This window comes from Ailuropoda melanoleuca, chromosome 11, assembly GCF_002007445.2.
Source record: "Ailuropoda melanoleuca isolate Jingjing chromosome 11, ASM200744v2, whole genome shotgun sequence".
Lineage (NCBI taxonomy): Eukaryota > Metazoa > Chordata > Mammalia > Carnivora > Ursidae > Ailuropoda > Ailuropoda melanoleuca.
In genome coordinates, this window is record NC_048228.1 from 66,806,089 (window position 1) to 66,827,414 (window position 21,326).

Consider the following 21,326-nt stretch of genomic DNA (forward strand, 5'->3'; position numbering starts at 1 on the left):
ACACAAGTTCAAACTACTATATACTATTGCCTCTCCATAACACTAGTTATCTCCTTAACACAAAGCATTGGCGATAGAACTCATCCATCTGTAAAATTGGTTTTCAGATAAGTTCATTTTCATGTAAATCTAGATATGTCATAAAACTTAGTTTCACTTGTAAAATACTGATTCATGAAGAGAATAAAACAATTAAATTAAAAAAAAAACTCTGGGCAGACGCAATTTGACAGAGAATTATAATGCTTACCAAAATACCTTGCTTTTTCTGTCATTCCTGATAAATGACGCAGCGTGAGTAAAGGAACAGAGATTGGTGCAGGGGTGATTATTTAAGGTAACCTGTTCCCTAAATTTAATCTACAGATTATGAAAAGCACTTCAAGTTATCCCAAAAGGCTTCACCATTTCAGTGTTACTTCTCAGTTAAGGAGGGGAGGTTGGAAAACAACACAAAGAATTACTTCAATTCCCAGGACTTATTAGAGCAGGGACTGAGCAGAGACCAGCTGCTGGGGGAATGTGAATCTCTCCAGGAAAAGAAGAACAAACCCGGCAAACATAAGGAAGTGTTCCTTCAGGTCAGTCAGAGCAATGAGATGGCCAAGAGGCTTGTGAGGAGACACGGTAAGGAGAAGGCAGGCTCTCGGTTTCCCTTTTATTGCGCGCTCGAGTCTCCAAATCTGCTAAAGACATGACTACAGGTAACGGCGGGAATTGCTATTCAGTGGTCACAGTGGTGTTCCCTGGGGGTCTCTATGGTTTTTGGGAGATGCAGGAATTCAAAGTGACAGGACCAGAGTAGGGAACTAAGTCACCTAATATGTTTTCTAGACACATAAATAACTAGAGTCTGACTGACGTGGTTTCTGTATTTAATGCACAAGAGGTTCTGCCAATTTGTGGATCCTTGGAGAACACTGTGTTTTCAAAGCAGCCGGCTTGACTTTAAAGACATCTGGATCGTAATATATACTATGCACAGGAGACCTGAAATGGGGGGAAAAGAATGCAACCTGAAAAAAAATGAACAGAAAATGGAACTAACATTTCTCAACCATCCACTATGTGTAGGCTCTACAATATTATTCTGTTTTGCTTTTTCCTAAGTGCCCCATGAAACAGGTGTCATGACCCCCATTGTACAGATAAGCACATGAAAGCTCAGGGAAGTTATAAAAATGACCTGTAGTCAAATCCAGATTCATGTATCTATCAGATTCCAAAGCCTTGGCTCTTTCCACAAAAAGTTAATTCTGGAAATTTTTCAATAATCTGGCAGTGTTAAAACAAGCCCAGCAGTCCTCTGGTGGACTTAAAGAAATCAAATTTTTTTAAGTTCCCACCCTTAGCACCTTACCACCAAATACTAACTTTGCCACTGGGGTAGACCCTGAGTACTTGATCTTATTCTTCCCTTTCCTTTGTCAATGAACAGAGAATGAGCTTCGTTTCATTGGTGTTGAACTTTATCTCTTTTAAAGGCAAAACACATTATAAAAATTTTAAAATATTATATAAGAATGAACATAATCCCTGTTCCCTGAAGACTTCTATGACTTTTTCAGTTTCTCCTAGGTTTTCCTGATGATGGTTAGAAAGGAGGATCAGGCATTATCTCATGAAGGAAACAATATGAACTGAGGCTCAGGCAAGTTAAGAAATCTTCTAAAAAGTAAACAGGAATTAGAGTCCATTTCTGCTTTGTTGAATGTATTATTTATTTCAAGTAGGTCATACATGTACATGATGCAAAAACATGGAAAAACACAAAAGGCCCATTTAATAAAAAATAAATCTTCCTTCCACCCCAGTTCCCTAGGCCCCCCAAAAGTAAGCACTGTTACTAGCCTCTTGCATGCTCTTCTGAGATATTATAGGCACATGCAAGCAACTATATGGCACATACCTATTTTCTTTTTTTTTTTTAATTTTATTTATTTATTTGACAGAGACAGCCAGCGAGAGAGGGAACACAAGCAGGGGGAGTGGGAGGAAGAAACAGGCTCATAGCGGAAGAGCCTGATGTGGGGCTCGATCCCATAACGCTGGGATCACGCCCTGAGCCGAAGGCAGATGCGAAGGCAGATGCTTAACCGCTGTGCCACCCAGGCGCCCCACATACCTATTTTCTTAGAGCATTCTTAGCATTGTGTGCTCTGTTATGTAATTTGTTTCGCTTAACAATACGTTAGATAAATAATCCCGTATCCACCCTTACAGAGTTGTTTCCCAGATCTAAGTTTCAATACTAGTCCACTAACCCTTTAACTGCTGCCTTATATTTATGGTAAGACCACAGATTTGTCACAATTAATGTAACAAGTGAGAGGTTTTTGAAAATTTCTTGTATTTCTACGATTATTTTCATTGGTCTTATTAGGTTAATTTTTCCCTCTCCCTAGCACCCCCAGCTTTCCTGTCCCATCTCAGCGATGAATTGACATACCTTGTATTTGGATTAGCTAGTTCTTGAATTCTTGGAGATATTTTGCAATGGATAGCAGCATAAGACACTGGCCAGTGGGCATCACGGACAGGTAGATAATCTTGATGAAGAGGCCTGGGCTTAGCTAGAGCAATTATTCGAGGGCTAGGTTTGTATAGCAAGGCAGCACGGGATATCTATAGTGGAAGCAAAAAGATACAAAAATATACCCCAATTTTCACATCTCCCTCTCTCTACAGTGATGGGCCTAATTGAATCACCATCTAGGATTCTCTCCTGGATTACTGCAGCAGATTCCTCACTAGTCTCCCTGCTTCCATGTTTGCTCTCTACAATCCAGCCTTCACATACCAATTACTGAGGGAGAGAATGAGTATTTTAATGAGTGCATTCCATAAGCCAGACAGTGTTCTAAGTGGGGCACCTATTTTATTCCCACTTAATCATCATAATAACCCTATGAGGTATGTACTTTCTGAAGTTCAAGTCAGATTATGTCACTCTCAGGGTTTAAAACCTTCCAGCGGTTTCCCATTTTGCTATGAACAATATTTAGACTCCTTACTGTGGCCTAGAAGGCCCTACTGATCTGACTGCTATCCCATTCCTCTGAACTCATCTCCCTCCCCTCCCCACCTTGATCATGACGATCCTTGCCACACAAGGCCCCTCTGGCCCAGCTCTTTCCACCTTCAGACTTTTGCACCTGCTAGTTCTTCTGCTTGAAATCCTCTTTCCTCCACTTTGTCATGGCTGCCTCTCCATCATTCAAGACTCAAATATCACGTTCTCAAGGACATCTTCCCTCACCATCCAGGAGACATCCACCTGGCTGGTAACCCTCTGCTATAGTACACTTACTCAATCTTCCTTATAGCACTTACCAACACTTCGCTTTGCTCACTTATCTCTTTGTTGGTATGTTTATTGTCTGCTTCTCCCCACTAGAATATAAACTTCTTGAAAGAAGTATATATTTGCCAAAAGCTAGAATAAGTGCATAACTGGTGTGGAATATATGTTGACTGACTGACTGACTGATCAACTCCTTCTGGTCTTAACTTTGAAAATCGCACCTGCCAGGTTGCCTTCTATTATGCTGCTTTCTTGGTAAAACTGGAAGGATGACATATAGCTCCTATTCTCTCTCTTAAATGCTCACTCAAAAGAATCACGATGGATTACAAATACCCCTCCGTAGCCCTGAAAGTACTGTTTTGCACCGGTATAGACTTGTTTTGGGTTCTAAGAGTACGACTATCTGCAGTGGTATCACTTTTTAAAAAGATTTTTTATAAACTCCCAAACAAACCTAGCAACTAAAGAAAAATAACTGTACCTCCATTTTATATACCAAAAAACTGAAAATAAAGTTATTTTCCAAGGGTCACAAGGCAAGTCCCTTTAGCAAACTCAAGGTGCTCTCCTGAGGGGTTTTGAATCCCAGGCTAGTTTTTCCTAACAGAACTCCATATTACATCCTCAGTTCTTAGAGGGTAAAATTTATCCAGCCTCCTTGGCAACATGGTCATTAGATATTTACCGAACACTCAACGGGGACTGGGCACCAAGTTGCCACGACAATGAATAGAGCGGAGTGTCAATGAGGAAGAGGGAGGGAAGCCACTGAAGGTGCCAGGCTCTGTGCTGAGCACCAATGCCTTATCTATTATTTCAAATCACAACAGTCCTCCCACTAGGAACCTGTTAACTTTATAATCTCTTTGCTCACCTTGTTCCATACAACTTCAAAATCATCCCAACTTTAAGACTCTGGCATGTGCTCTTCCCTTTACTAGAATATTCTTTTCTCAGACCTTCACCTAGCTGATGCCTTCTTATCACTCAGGTTTCACACCAGATATCCCTTCCTTAGAGAGGCTTCCCTGAGTACCATATACAAAGTAGCTTATTCCCCACCCTCACCCATAGTCAATCATTTCCTATTTTATTTTCTTCGTTGCACTTATCACTACCTGACATTATCTTATCTGTTTACTTATTTTCACTGGGAATGGTGGCTGACACACAGAAGGCATTCAAATACTTGAATGAATAAATAAGGCTTAGGAACACTGTCACAACATCACAGAGCTAGTGGTGAGGCTGGAACTTGAACCCAGCTCTTACTGATTCCAAAGCCCATGCTCTTCACCCTCTATCCCTAGTCTCTCTACATATCTTGCAGCTAGGTCTTCCTTCATGCCACAGACCACTCTTTCAAGATTATCTTTCCCAGTGACTTTGGCCTATGCCCTATAATAGCAAAATAGCACCCTAGGAACAACCAAAAAGTGAGGTGAAGGATGCCAAGGCAGTGGTGGCTTACAGGACGGATGGGCAGTTCACTTCGTTCTCTTTCAAAGCACAGACCCTCTATCTTGATCCTTGGGTGGGCAAGGTCTACAGTTCTTGGAGTTGCAACAGCATTCAGGGCAGGAACTGAAATCTCGGTTTCAATCTAGGGAAGAAAAATAAAATAGGGTCTGTAAGTATAAAATAATAAACACCATCTCCATCAAGGTTACAAAGAACTGTCTGACCTCTGGACCAGACTTCTCAGCAAATCCAGCAGAAAGGATGAGTCTTGCAGTAACCATGATCATAGCTGAAAGGATCAATTTCCATCTTTTTCAAACTAGGTTGTATGAACTCCAACCCAGCTTTTCAGGAACTTACAGTTAAACTAAAGATGGGGAAGAAATGGCAACATTACATATTGACTAAGGGATAAATGGTAATGCTAATTTGTGGAATAAAAACTCAGCCAAGAGGGAAGGCTCAGGCCTACTACATGAGAACACTGTAATGGGAAAAGCTCTGCTTTGTTCTTAACTACTTTTGCCCTTTGGAAACTGGGACTCACACTATCACAAATCCCCATACTTAAAGTGAATTCAAGTGGTTCTCTTCTAATTGGAACAGGTAAGAAAAAGAAAGCAAAGCCAAGAGGAAGAAAGGCAGAATCACATTCTCCATAGACAATGCTGTGCTGTTCCCCCAAGTCATTTCTCACTATCTGAATTGTGGAAATATGTTCAACTTACATGGTCTTCTATTTCAATTACTAGTATTCAAACTCAAAATTTACCAGAAGACTTTGAGAGGGAATATAATCAATAACTGGAAATAAAATAGGGTTTTAACTGTGGGCAGAAAAATAATATATGAGGTATGTTGCAAATCCCTTTTTGTGTTAAGACAACGATGATCCTAATGCTGACAGCATTTTACATGTACGAATATTCATTTATTTCTCACCTAGGGTATCACTTTTATTTGCATTTCACTCATGGAAAAACTAGTACTATATGAAGTTCAGAAATTTAAGTTTTTATAGTGACTAAGTTGCACAGCTGGGATTCAAACCTAAGGTCCTATCTGTCTGCACAATTCCCTGGGAAGAGAATTTTTCTTGGATTTTCCTACTCTTCCTCTGATATTTCTCAATGCTTTATTTATGCTCTTTCATAAGTATCAAATAAACTTAATTATTTACCTATAGGTCTATGGTTTCTTCTAAACTGAAATTTACTTTAAGGAAAGGAACTATTTTATTATTCTTGTCATATCCTGTATTATATAATTGATTAAGAAATACTTGTTTAATGAATTGAGTAAATGAATGATTTATTTTCTTTTTTGATTATAAGCCTCAATTGAAAACAGTGGTTGTCATATATTTCTTTGATTTTCCCAGAGCCTGATAGGAGACAAAGCTTTATTCATTGGAAATGATTAATTAGTATTTCATGGAATTGTACAGACACTAACCCCAGATTACTTCAGTGGTAAATTTTAACAAATATTTAAGAGGAAAAAATAATATAAATCTTATATAAACCTACAAAGAATAAGAAATACTACTAATCTATGGTGATAGGAATCTGGAAGTGGTTAACTCTAGGCACGGGTAGAGTGGAATTGACTAGAAACAGGAAGAAAATTTTGGGAATAATGTTTTGTATCTTGATTGAGGTGGTTGCTAGGAAAAATATGAATACATATGATGAAGAATATCTCTAATATGTAAAGAATTGTTATGAATCAATTAAAAATATACAGACCAATAGAAAAATAAAGCCATGAATAGACAAGTTTGCAAAAGAAAATTACACAGGTAAATAAATGTTGGGAACTATTAAATTTATTAATAATCAGAGAAATTAAAGTGTTTTTATTAATTAGATAGTATTTTTTAAATTAATATTTTGTAAAATAAGTAGTATCTAATGTTGGCAAGAGTGTAAGGTAAAAGTCAGCCCAAATAATGCAAGTGAATATGTAAATCAAAATCACTTTTGTTGGAACACATTTTGGGATAATAAATGAATCACCTCAAAAATGTTCATACCCTTAATCTGGTAACTTTACTTCTCAAATTTTTGTTCTCAGAATATAATCAGATTGAGAATGATGGGGGAGGGACATGTTGGTAAAATGACCTTACAAATTAGGATAGTAAGTTAGACAAAGCCATGTGAGATATGCAGAGTACAGGTGGTCAATACTCAAAGGTATCTGCTAAATATAAAATAAGAGTCTTCAAAGTTATTTAAAAAAAAGAGTCTTCAAAGTCAAAATCTCTTGAGTCAAAGATTTTTAAAATCTATACAGGTTGATTAGTCTGAATAGGAGCTGCGGACATCTGTAAGTAGAGAGAGAATGATGGATATGAACTAAGTGAACTATGAAACCAACCCTTCTTAAGTTTTGTAGTCTCTGACAAAGTTCCTATAAAAAGAGATTCAGTATGACATTCACAGAGGTAAAAAGACCTTCCACAGGGGTGCCTGGGTGCCTCAGTCCATTAAGCATCTGCCTTTGTCTCAGGTCATGATCCTGGGATCCTGGGATCAAGCCCCACATCAGGCTCCCTGCTCAGTGGAGAGCCTGCTTCTCCCTCCCCCCTGCTCGTGTTCTCTCTCTCGAACTCTGTCTCTCAAATAAATAAATAAAACCTTAAAAAAAAAAAAGACCTTCTACAGTTCATCCACCCAAAGTCTCTGGTGCAAGTAACCTAATGTACCTGTGAGAGTAAACTGGCTTCCTTTGTGGGCATGTGTATTTTAAAACTCTGGGAAGATTCAGTATTAACTGTAAAAAAGTTAAGAGAATCAAAATCATGGAATTAATACTTTGTATTAAGAATAAGTATGTGCAATGGGTAGCTCCATTGGTTAAGCATCTACTCTTGATTTTGGCTCCGGTCATAATCTTGGGGTTGTGAGATGGAGCTCTGTGTTCTACAGGAAGTCTGCTCGAGATTCTCTCTCTCCCCGTCTCCCTCTGCCTCTTCCCCCTGCTCTCTTTCTCTTAAATAAATAAATAAATAAATCTTAAAAAAAAAATACATATGTGCAAGAATTGATGAAATTTGGGCATGGACCATGGAGTAGATTTATCAATTAAACTTCCCGATTTTGATAATAATTCTGTGGTTACATAAGATGATGATCTTGTTCTTAGGAAATACACACTGAAGTATTTAGGAAAATGGGTGTGTGACGTCTGTACCTCTCAAAAATGATTCAGGAAAAAAATTAAATACACACACACACACACGCACATACACACACCCCACATGGAAGAAAGAGAATGATAAAACAAAGGGAACAAAATGTTAATTCTTGCAATTTTTCAGTAAATTAGAAATTATCATTAAAATAAAAAATATGTGTATATTATTAAAATTAAAAGCATGTGCATGGGGGCACCTGGCTGGCTAAGTCAGTGGAGCATGTGACTCCTGATCTTGGGGTAGAGAGTCTGAGCCCCACACTGGGTGTAGAGCTTATTAAAAAACAAAACAAAACAAAACAAAACAAAAGCATGCCCATTTTTAAGATAATTTGGCCTGTTAGAGTGATCACCCTATAACTGCAACTTGAGACGTATAATTGAGTATTTGACTTAGACTTACAGCATTAAATTGAAATCTTATGTTTATGTCATTCTGATAACATTGAAACTTTAAGTTTACCATATTTATAAATTTGATGTATTCGATTTTTAAATAGTTATTTAATATTTGAAATTTTGTTAATGTAGATGGCTGAAGTAGAATGCTTAAAAAAGAAATCAAATTAGGGGCGCCTGGGTGGCACAGCGGTTAAGCGTCTGCCTTCGGCTCAGGGCGTGATCCCGGCGTGATGGGATCGAGCCCCACATCAGGCTCCTCCGCTAGGAGCCTGCTTCTTCCTCTCCCACTCCCCCTGCTTGTGTTCCCTCTCTCGCTGGCTGTCTCTATCTGTGTTAAATAAATAAATAAAATCTTTAAAAAAAAGAAAAGAAATCTAAATTAAAATATTAATAAATATAATTAAAATTATTTGAAGGTATTTGATTACATTTAGAAACCAAGTCAAACATTATTCAGGACTTTTCAAAGCCATTTCTAAAAACTGCTAGAATTATGAACAGAGTAATAAAACTTGCCAGCTAAATTTAAAAGCCTAAGAAAGATATAGATTTTTAATTTAAAATTTAAAAATGGGTGGTGGGGAGGGCACATATTGCATGGTGCACTGGGTGTTATATGCAACTAATGAATCATCAAACTTTACATCAAAAACCAGGGACGTACTGTATGGTGACTAACATAATACAATAAAAAAATTTTTTTAAAATGGACTGTTAATTATTTAAATCAAGAGCATACCTCTGAACAGTCTTTTCTGTATAGAAAAGCCATGCTCAAGGATTCCAAGGTTTCTTCTTAAGTAGCTATAGATTCTTTGCCACTTCTCTCATTGAGAGGTGGGGTTTGTGTCCCTGCCCCCTTGAATCTGGCCAGACTTGTCACTGCATCAATCAACAGAGTATGACTGCAGTGACTTGTGACTTCCAAGGCCAAAGCATTAAAAAAAATGCAGCTTCCACCTAGTTTTTTTTGAATACTCAAACTTGAAACACTCCATTTTAGAATATTCCTTCTCAGAATACAGCCGCTATGCTGAGAAAAGTCTAAGCCACATAGAGAGGCCCCATGAAGGTGCTCCTGTGAATGTTCCCAACTGCATCTAGCCTTTAAGTCATATCAGCCTAGGCACCACATACAGAGGTTGCTATGGACAGATTGTTTATGTCCCCCTCAAATTCACATGTTGAAGTCCTAACCCTCAATGTGATAATAGGAGGTGAGGCCTTTGGGAGGTAATTAGGTTTAGATGAGGTCATGAGGGTAGAATCCTCATATTGGGATTGGTGTCCTTATAAGAAGAGAGATAAGAATTCTTTCTCTGTGCACACACAAAGAAGTCATGTAAGCACACAGCAAGATGGTGGCCGTCTGCAAACCAGAAAGAGGACCTTCAGCAAGAAAAGAATCTGGTGGCACCTTGATCTTGTACTTCTCAGTCTCCAAAACTGTGAGAAATAAATATCTTTCAAGCCACCCAGTCTCTGGTACTTTGTTACAGCAGCCCTAGCTGACTAACGTAGGTGTGAAGGAACTTTCAACCCCCTACCATTTCAGACAACCAAGACATTAGAGATATCCCAACTGAAAGACTTCTAACTCATGAAATCCTTGAGTGTAATAAAATGCTTGTTTTACACAACTAAGTTTGGGGGTGCTTTGGTATGAAGCAACAGAAAACCAAATCACTATATTGGTTCTCTATATTGATTCTAGATTACCTGGAATTTGTTTTCTGAGCTGATTGGATTTAAAGGTCACTTAATGATCCTATTGCCAGTAGTTAAAGAAAAAAAAAAAATACCGGTAGTCCATAGCATGCAGTGGCAAAACAAAAAGCAAGACTGGGTGACCAAGCAGCTGCTGCCAGAAATTATTTTAGTGAAATAAAGAAGTATAATGGGATTAGTTGGTTGTTTATTTTCTTTTCTTTTTTTTTTTTATTTGTCAGAGAAAGAGAGAGAGAGTACAAGAAGAGGGAGTGGCAGGCAGAAGGAGAAGCAGGCTCTCCACTGAGCAGGGAACCTGATAGGGAACTTGATCCCAGGACTCTGAGATCACGACCTGAGCTGAAGGCAGACGCTTAGCCGACTGAGCCACCCAGGAGTCCCTAATTGGTTGTTTCTAAGTGCACTAGAGAAAGTGAATTAAGAAATGACTGGCTCAGGACTTTAAGTTCCCTCCTTAATGTCTCAGTAAGGGACCAAAAAGTTTCTGTAACTTCCCTAAAAGAAACCCTTATATTCTATGGTCATAGGCTGAAAATTCTGAAAACCAAACTCACAATCTAATTCTGTGAGTGGGTTAATTACAGTGCAAACTGAATTACCAAATTTGTATGGTCTCCTATGTTAAAGTTAGAGCAATGGTTGGAAGGGAATAGGACCCTGAAAATTAGAATAGGGATATATGGGCAGATTCCAACAAAGCTGGGGACTTTAAGCCCATAAATACTGCTGAGCGTTCTTACCAATACAATCAGCCATTCTTCCCCTGCCTGAACGGGTTAGAGTCCCCTTGCCTGAAGAACCTGCAATAGGTTCCCCTGAAGTTGATACCTTCTAGGTAACTGCTGACCTAACCCTACTATCTCTCATTGCTTCTAGATTTATAACCAGACCCAAGTTCCAACTTCTAAAACAGCCTTCCATGTACTTCTCTGTCAGCTTCCATAATTGCTTAAGGTCTAATTCTGCATTGTTGTTCTGCATCTCTGATCAAATCCTAAGTGACCCAGTAGGCACAGAGGAGGTAGTCAGAAAAGTTCATTTGATGAGAGGAGAAAATAAACAGGGAGAAAAGTAAAATAAATCTAGAAATAAGAGGAGAGCATGTTATAGTTATAAACGTGTTGTTACAAAATCAATCAGGAAGTGTTTCTTTCACATGGACCCACTTACCCTTTTTGGAGGAACATAGTTTGGACTTGTGGCTTTGGCTGTTGAGAGTTGTACTATCCGGGCAGAAGGATAAGAGATTTGAAGAGAATCTCTTGTTAAGTAATCACTGTAGGGCCTATATGCAAATGGAATATGAAATATTATAATCATTGGAGGAAAAATAACTGCATTTTTCATTACTGTACTCAACCTCTGATCAATTATGTATAATTTTTCCTATCTCAGAAACCTCTTTTCCCATAATCATTAGTGTTTTTTTCTACCAGACTGGTATTCCCTAAAATTTTTTTTTACTATGATCCACAGTAAGAAGTTATATTATGATACAGTATATGTAAATCTGTGTGTGTGTGTGCGCGCGCACATGTATCTGAAACAAAATTATTATGAAACAATGCTTGCCCTGAGCAAGGTATTTTGATTTTTTAAATTTCATTTGATTTCATTAAAAAAAAAAAAACTGGAATCAAATTCACGATCCACCGATGGGTTGAGACTTGCAATTTAAAAAACACTTCACTTCCGGGGCGCCTGGGTGGCACAGCGGTTAAGCGTCTGCCTTCCGCTCAGGGCGTGATCCCGGCGTGATGGGATCGAGCCCCACATCAGGCTCCTCCGCTATGAGCCTGCTTCTTCCTCTCCCACTCCCCCTGCTTGTGTTCCCTCTCTCTCTGACTGTCTCTATCTCTGTCGAATAAAAAAAATAAAAAATAAAAAAATAAAAAACACTTCACTTCCTACCAAAACCTCGTATTAAATCCCTGAGATAAAAATTCCAGTCACTACCAAGGACCCCTCTGTGATACCCAGTCTCCTCTGCAGTGCAGTTTGAGATAGTGCTGGTCATAACTCCTAGCAACTTGGCCCATTTTCATAGGCTGGTCCCCACATATTCCTTTCCTGGTACAAAAACCTATCAACCAACAAACCTACAAACCTAATATGAAAAAAGTTTTTCACAACTAAATAAAGGTTTTCCCTCTAGGGATAGTCTGTTAGCTTTTAAAACTGATGCATAATTAACATACCATAGAATTTACCTTTTTGAAGTGTACAAGTCAGTGGTTTCTAGCATATTCACGAAGTTGTGTAAATCTGTCACTATCTAAATTCAGAATGTTTTCATCACCCCAAAGAGAAACCCCATACTGATAAACAGTCCTTCTCCATTACTTCATTCCCCAACCCTGTGCCCCCAGAATCACTAATCTATTTTCTCTTTCTATGTGTTTGCCTATTCTGGAAATTTCAAATAAATGGAATCATACAAATATGTAGCCTTTTGTGTCTGGCTTCCTTCACTTGGCATATTTTCAGGATTCGTGTATCAGTACATCATTCTTTTTTATGGCTGAATAATATTCCATCAAATGATTTACCACATTTTTTTAATCCACTCACCCATGATGAACATTTGAGCTGTTTCCACAGTTTTTGTGTGAGCATATACTTTTAATTCTCTTGGGTACATGCCTAGAAATAGAATGCTGATCATGTAACTCTATTCTTAACATTTTGAGGAGCTAAAGAGCGGTTTTTAAGCTGCACCATTTTGCATTCCAACCAGCAATGTACAAGGGTTTCAATTTCTCCACATCTTCACCAATACATATTTTCTATTAATTATTATTATTATTATTACCATTCTAGAAGGTTTGAAGTAGTATCTTGTCATTTTAATATGCATTTCCAAGATGACTAATGATATTCAGCAACTTCATATGTGTTTCCTGTTCATCTGTATGTCTTCTTTGGAGAAATGTCTATTCAAATCATTTGCCCATTTTCTAAACCATGTTGACTTTTTTTGTATAGTTCTAAAAATTATATATATATATATTCTGAATACTAGTCCCTTATCAGATATATGATTTTCAAATATTTTCTCCCAATTTGTGGGTTATCTTTTTACTTTCTTGATAGTGTCCTTTGATGCACAAAAGTTTTTACTTTTGATGAGATCCAATTTATTATTTTTTGTCACATGTTTTTGTTGTCGTATCTAAGAAACCATTGCCTAGGTCACAGAGATTGATGTCTATGGTTTTTTCTAAGGCTTTTTATAATTTTACCTCTTATATTTACAGGTCTGTGATCCATTTTATTTTTTTAAGTTAAAAATTTTTTTTATTTTATTATTGTTATTTTTTAAGTAGGCTCCATGCCCAGCATGGACCTGAGAGCAAGACCTGAGCTGAGATCAAGAATCTGACACTTAACCAACTAAGCACCCAGTCACCCCTAAGATTTTTTTTATTTTTCAATAATCTCTACACCAAATGTTGGACTCAAACTCACAATCCTGAGATGAAGAATCTCACGCTCTTCTGACTGAGCCAGCCAGGTGCCCCTGTGATCCATTTTAAATTATTTTTTGTGTATGGTGTGAAGTAGGGGTTCAATTTCATTTGGATATCCAGTTATCCCAGCACTATCTGTTTAAAAGACTATTCTTCCCTGATTAAATTGTCTTGGCATTCTTATCAAAAATAAATTGGCCATAAATACAAGGGTTAACTTCTGCACTCTCAGTTCTATTCCATAGATTTATAGGTCTATTGTTATGCCAGTAACATGCTGTCTTGATTACTGTAGCTTTTAAATAAGTTTTCAGGGGCACCTGGGTGGCTCAGTCAGTCAAGCATCTGCCTTCAGCTTGGGTCATGATCCCAGGATCGTGAGATAGCGCCCCACATTGGGGCTCCCTGCTCAGTGGGGAGCCTGCTTCTCCCTCTCCCTCTGCCCCTCCCCCCACTCACGCACACGTGCACTCTCTAATAAAAAATCTTTATAAATAAATAAATAAGTTTTCATTATTTTTTTCAAGATTGTTTTTTGCTATGCTGGTACCTTGCTTTTCAATATGCATTTTAGAATTGCTTTGTCAATTTCCACCAAAAATGGTAGCTGGAATATCAATAGGGATTGCACTGAATATGTAGATCAATCTGGAGAGAGTTACCATCACAACAAAATTAAGACTTCCAATCCATGAACAGGAAATGTTTTTCCATTTATTTAAGTCTTTGATTTCTTTTAACAATGTCTGTAGTCTTCAGTGTACATGTCTTGAACTTCTTTTGTTAAGTATTTTGTTCTTTTATTATTTTTAATTTTAGTAAAATACATATAACATAAAATCTACCATCTTAAACATTCCTTTTTTTAAGATTTATTTATTAATTTGAGAGAAAGAAAGAGAGGGCACAAGTTGGAGGGGGCAGGGGGAGAGAATCTTCAGACTCCCCACTGAGCATGAAGGCCAATGTGGGGCTTGATCTCACACCCATGAGATCACGACCTGAGCTGAAATCAAATGTCGGATGCTTAACCGACTCAGCCACCCATCCACCCCCCATCTTACCCATTCTTAAGTGTATAGTACAGTAGTGTTAAGTGCATTCACATTGTTGTGCAATCCATCTGCAGAACTCATCTTGTGAAACTCTACAGCAATTAAACAATTAACTTCCCCCACCCTCTATAGTAAACAAACTGAGGGTTGCTGGAGGGGAGGTGGGTGGGGGGATGGGATAACCGGTGGATGAATATTAAGGAGGGCACATGATGTAATAAGCACTGGGTACTAAATAAGACTGATGAATCACTGACCTATACCTCTGAAACCAATAATATGTTATATGTTAATTAGCTTGATTTAAATTTTAAGTATTCCTCTGGATTATAAATACAGATATTTTAAAAATAAAAATAAATAAACATAGATATATAACTATCAAATTATATGTACATTTTAACTAAATTACCAGATTTTGTTGAATGAACTGATAAATAGGGAAACAAATTTTGTGTGAGGAATCGGGCCTCTTTTGCTGGAATCTATGATGGAAAAAGACCCAAGTTGTCCAGTTCAATTCTCTCTCTGAATGTAGGAGTCTTTTCTAAAATCCATGTAAACTCGTCATTCCAGCCTGTGCTTGAACAAGTGCTTTCAGGGGTTGGGGTGAAGGTGGCAGTTGACTTTTCCAATAAACATTTCCATTACTGGAGAGCTAGTAGAAAGATTTTCCTACACCTAGGTGACCCCTGCTGCTCTGTAAATTCCTTATTCTAGATCTAGTTCTAGGATCAACACAAAGTAATTTTACTTCTACCTCCTTTTCCTTATTCAGATGCTGACGCTTTCAATATCCGAGCACAGCTATCACTGCTTCCTCGGTCTTTTCTCTAGGCTAAACATGTTATTTCTCTTAACTATTTTTCATGTAACGTAGCTTCCAGGGGCCTCAACATTTCATTCAGCTCCTTCTGAATAGTCTCAAATTTAGTATCAGTTTCTTAAGGTATAACATCCATAAGTGGACACATACACTTAATGTGTCTCAACTAAAGTACTATACATAGTACTATCACCTCCTTGTAATTGTACACTATACATATTCCATTAATGCAACTTAACATTTTCCCAACCACTACATCACAGCCTTAGCTCCCATGTGGAACTACCACCTAAGCTGTCTTTTAAAGACAAGAGAAATTCAGCATTCAAAGCAAGAGGAAAAACATTTGAAAAGTCATAGAAACATAAGAGACACATCAAGTTCTACAAATTGAAAACAACTTGCAATGTTTCATTTGCATATTTACTTTTAATTGGCTGACAACGTAAGTTCAGAGTGAATTTTAGTTTCACCACAATTTGAGTCAAATGTAATTACTGGTGGGGTGCCTGGGTGGCTCATTTGGTTAAGCGTCTGAGTGTTGATTTCGGCTCAGGTCATGATCTCAGGGTCGTGAGATCGAGCTCCAAGTCATGGAGCCTGCTTGAGATTCTCTCTCCCTCTTCCCTGTCCCAACCTGCTCATGCATGCTATCTCTCTCTCTCACTCTCTCTAAAAAAACAAACAAAAAACCCCACAAATGTAATTACTGGTGATGACCCTCTGGTTACCTACAGTTGCTGCATACATTTGAGTTTTTACCCTGATCCCTTGAAATGCAAGTGGACTTCTAGTTTATGAAACTATATACACTAAAATAAGAAAAACATTGTGAGGTTTATCATGCCAGTTAGAATGGCAAAAATAGACAAGGCAAGAAACAACAATTGTTGGAGAGGACGTGGAGAAAGGGGATCCCTCCTACATTGTTGCTGGGAATGCAAGTTGGTACAGCCACTCTGGAAAACAGTGTGGAGGTCCCTTAAAAAGTTAAAAATTGAGCTACCCTATGACCCAGCCATCGCACTACTGGGTGTTTACCCCAAAGATACAGACGTAGTGAAGAGAAGGGCCATATGCACCCCAATGTTCATAGCAGCATTGTCCACAATAGCTAAATCGTGGAAGGAGCCGAGATGTCCCTCAACAGATGACTGGATTAAAAAGCTGTGGTCCATATACACAATGGAATATTACTCAGCTATAAGAAAGAACGAATTCTCAACATTTGCTGCAACATGGACGGCACTGGAAGGAGATAATGCTAAGTGAAATAAGTCAAGCAGAGAAAGACAATTATCATATGATTTCTCTCATCTATGGAACATAAGAACTAGGAAGATCGGTAGGGGAAGAAAGGGATAAAGAAGGGGGGGTAATCAGAAGGGGGAATGAAACATGAGAGACTATGGACTATGAAACAAACTGAGGACTTCAGAGGGGAGGGGGGTGGGGGAATGGGATAGACCGGTGATGGGTAGTAAGGAGAGCACGTATTGCATGGTACATTGGGTGCTATACGCAACTAATGGAGCATCGAACTTTACATCGGAATCCGGGGATGTACTGTATGGTGACTAACATAATATAATAAAAAATCATTTAAAAAAAAAAAGAAAAACATTGTGAGGTTTAACCAAATTAGATTAGAATTTATGGAGATTATCAAGGTATTCTACCTATTTATTAGACATTCTTTCTTGAATCTGTTGGGCAGTGCCAGCTTCTGGATCCTTTTGGAGGGTTGGCTAAACAGTGCAGGAGAAGGGATCTCCCAGATTACAGACTCTCTGCCGCAGTTGTAGTAATATTGAGGCCTGAAAGTTGTAGAAGAGAAAAGAACTGAGTGAAACGAGTATGAATTCCAGTAACAGTAATTTCTAACAATGACCCCCAACTCTAGGCCTAGGAGCAGGTATGACAGTTTACCCCCTTACTGCTGAGCTATATTCCACATGGGGAGAAATCAGGAATGGTCACAGCCATCAAGTTCCAGCTGGTTTCTAATATCCTATTGCAAAACAGATTAAGTTTCTATAATAAATTGCGTTCTTTTAAATAGACCAAAAAATAACTAATGAAAAGGGAAAATTTGCTGCTTTTAAAACCAAATACCTTCTTAGTCTCTCAGAGATAATCACTAGAGATTGCACAGATATTAAAAGGAAAATAAAAGGCTATATGAACAAGGTTATGCCCACAAATTTTAAAACTTAGGTGAAATAGATAAATTCTTTGAAAGACACGAACTACCAATGCTCATTTGGAAAGATATAATCTGAAGAGCCCTTGTCTAGAGTTTACTAAGCAATTCCATGGTCTTGCTGCCGCAGCACTCATTTTATTTGACAAAGCAGCCTCCAGGCACCTTAAACTGACCTTAGCCCATCTCACAAGCACATGCCCTAGATACCAGTCCACCGAGTCATAAGTAAATGTACATTCCTGATACGACTTTGTCAATAGCCCTGCGACCAACAGTCTCCTTCCTGACTCCCAATGCCTTCCTTTCTTTATGCATCCTTCAGATATGAGTCCCAAGGAGCTTACCAAAACTCTGCTCTTTTGTTTGAATTGACCAATCTGGCTTTGGCCTAGGAACTCCAAAGCACTCTACCTGCAGCCCTAATAAGACACGTGCCCCAGGTCCTGCCTCTCTCTGCACTGTTTTAACTTCCATGCATGACTCCTCGAGGCATGCCAGGTACTTCCAGGATCTGTGAGTAACGAACTTCACTATTTCAATTTCTGTTAAGGTCTGTTGTTGAACTGTGACCCCATGCTCCACTTAACAAGCGTTATTTTGACAAATTCATAACAGCCCTGTATCTATTAAATAAATTGAATTTATAGTTAAAAACCTGAACTAGAGGGGCGCCTGGGTGACACAGTCATTAAGCGTCTGCCTTCAGCTCAGGGCATGATCCCGGCGTTCTGGGATCAAGCCCCACATCAGGCACCTCCACTAGGAGCCTGCTTCTTCCTCTCCCACTCCCCCTGCTTGTGTTCCCTCTCTCGCTGGCTGTCTCTCTCTGTCAAATAAATAAATAAAATCTTAAAAAAAAAAAAAAAACCCTGAACTAGAGGGTATTCTGCTAAGTAAAATAAGTCAGTCACAGAAAGACAAATACCATATCACTTCACCCATGTAATGGAATTTAAGAAACAAAACAGATGAACATAAGGGAAGGGAAGGAAAAATAATATAAGAGGAAAACAGAGGGAGGCAAACAGTAAGAGACTCTTAACTCTAGGAAACAAACTAAAGGTTGCTGGAGGGGAGGTGGGTGGGGGGATGGGGTAACTGGGTGACAGGCATTAAGGAGGGCACGTGATGTAATGAGCACTGGGTGTTATATGTAACTAATGAATCACTAAGTTCTACCTCTGAAACTAACAACACAGTATGTGTTAATGAAATTGAATTTAAATAAAAAATCTTAAAAAAATCTTCCCTCCAAAAAACTCCAGACCCAGATGACTTCATTGTAGATTCTATGAAATACATAAACAAGAAATGCCAATTCTATATATTTTCCAGTTGATTCTATGAGGACAGAATTACCAAAAACAAGTAAAGGCATTACAAGAAACAAAGACATTACCACAAAGACACTATAAGAAAAATCCAGACTAATAACCCCTCATAAACATAGATGCAAAAATTCTAAAGTTTTATTGGAACACAGACATACTCAGTTTACATAACGTCTGTGACTGCTTCCTGCTACAACAGTGGAGTTGGGTAGTTGCAATGGAGATTTTATGGTCAACTTTACTATCTACCCACTTCCTGAGAAAGTTTGCTGACTTTTGAGTAAAGTCATATATCAAAAAGAGACAGAGAAATGGCCACCTCAATTATCTTGGAAACCAAACTTCAGATAAATAATGGTATCTTTGCCTTTTTCCTGTTACTTTAACTTCCCTCACTATTTGTGCTCATCCCCTCCCCCCCTCCACAGTCTTTCTTTAAAGAACCAACGAGCAGAAAGCCTAATCATTCAACAAACATGCACTAAAAGCAAATTGGCAATGGGTATCAAAAGTCTTTAACAATATTCTCACCTTTACATATAATAATTAACTCATGGTAATCAAGACCATGGTGGTATGCAAAATCCATGAGAAATTGCATGCATAAATAGTTCATGCACAACAATGTTATATACGATACATATCCGAGCGTAGTACTGCCACTTTATTAAAAACTCAAGGGGTGCTTGGGTGACTCAGTTGGTTGAGTGCCCCACTCTTGATTTTGGCTCTGGTCATGATCTCAGGCCATGGGATCGAGCCCTACATGGGGCTCTGTGCTGAGCACAAGTCTACTTGAGATTTTCTCTTTCCCTCTCACTCTGCCCCTCCTCCTTGACTTGTGCATGCGAGTGCGCTCTCTCTAATAAATAAATAAAATCTTTGTAAAATAAACGCTCAAAATCCTGGTAAGTCAAAACATTATAAGATATAATACAAGTCCGTAATAGCTAACTATTAGTCTTGCTCTGGAAAAGTTTTTCTGTAGCATCAGATTAGGAAATATATAGAATCTTTAATCCTTAATAATCTTTTACTACAGATTGGACAATTTATGGCTTTCAGATAAAAGGGCTGGGTTCTGTGTTCATTTTCCCTAGGGACTCCTGATAAAGTAACCTGATAACACACAAACACTAACCTGTTAGGTACATATCGTTGGGAGACTTCTTTGGGATGGGCAAGGTCCTCAAGTCTTTTGGTTAGCTGAGCCTTCAAAGCAATACGGGCAATAGGACAAATAGGATCTTGATTTCCCCAAAACAGTTTTCTGTTAAAAAGCAGAAAAATCAAATGGTAAGGAATTCACTACTAATGGACATCTTAGAAATGGCTCTTGATGGCTTCCCTACTGATTTTATTTCACTTCCAGAACTACCTCTATTACAGAATTTAACAATATCCAGTCATCGGAAACAGATCAACTACTTATGTATTTAAATAAAAATAAAATTGTTTTACCTACTGTCTTAAAACACGGTGAACAAAAATGTACCTATTTTCTGAAAGAGTTCTGTTTCTGCCACTGTATAATTAACACTTAATTTATAATCAGGTCAACACAAAACGGGCATGCCATCTACCTAACACTGAGCTCCCGCTGTGGGGAAGCCCTGTACCAAGAGGTCAGAAAATAGAACAGTATCAGGGTAATATGAGTAGCTCCCATTTGTGAAATACTGTGGGCCAGGCAATGGGGTAAGTGTTTACGGACATCAGATCTTTTTTTTTAGTCTGTAAAATAGGCATGATTCCTGAGCAGAGGGTGAGGAGAAAAAGAGAATCAGTGAGGGATTCACCTGAAAAGGCTTCATGGAAGAAAGTGAAAGGCACAGACCGTCAGAAAGGAGGCACATTCCATGTTGCGGGTACTGTGGGAATTGGGAATAATCAAGTATGGGTCAAGGCATGTTTGGACAGAGGCACGCTGGGAAATCATTAAGTAACATTGTTACAATGAGTAGGGAAGGCAGAAGGAGTCAGAAGAAGGTACCTTGGTAACCTAACTCTGCATATAACAAATTGCCACTTAATTGAGCTTAATTATTTAAAAGGTCCTTTTTTTTTAATCTTATCTATATTTTTGCATACAACACTTATTTCTCTACTTTGCAAGCATCAGCCAGTCACCATTAGAAATATTAACGAATGAATTAATATTCCCATCCCCTACATTCTGCTGATTCCATTTCCTAAATACGGCTTAGGGGCGCCTGGGTGGCACAGCGGTTAAGTCTTCGACTCAGGGCATGATCCCGGCGTTATGGGATCGAGCCCCACATCAGGCTCCTCTGCTATGAGCCTGCTTCTTCCTCTCCCACTCCCCCTGCTTGTGTTCC

At 38.5% G+C, this 21,326-nt stretch overlaps 1 protein-coding gene across 1 annotated transcript in view; it reads right to left on the reverse strand.

The window, feature by feature from the left end:
* Nucleotides 1-870: 870 nt before the first annotated feature.
* The window catches only part of THEGL (theg spermatid protein like), a 51,515-nt gene continuing 31,059 nt past the window's right edge, over nucleotides 871-21,326 (reverse strand). The window contains exons 3-6 of the mRNA XM_019798428.2: nucleotides 11,270-11,384; nucleotides 4,779-4,910; nucleotides 2,450-2,625; nucleotides 871-990 (exon numbers count right to left, since the gene is read on the reverse strand). Coding sequence (XP_019653987.2) covers nucleotides 876-990; nucleotides 2,450-2,625; nucleotides 4,779-4,910; nucleotides 11,270-11,384 — 538 coding nt within the window. The 3' untranslated portion in view covers nucleotides 871-875. The remainder of the gene's footprint in view (nucleotides 991-2,449; nucleotides 2,626-4,778; nucleotides 4,911-11,269; nucleotides 11,385-21,326) is intronic.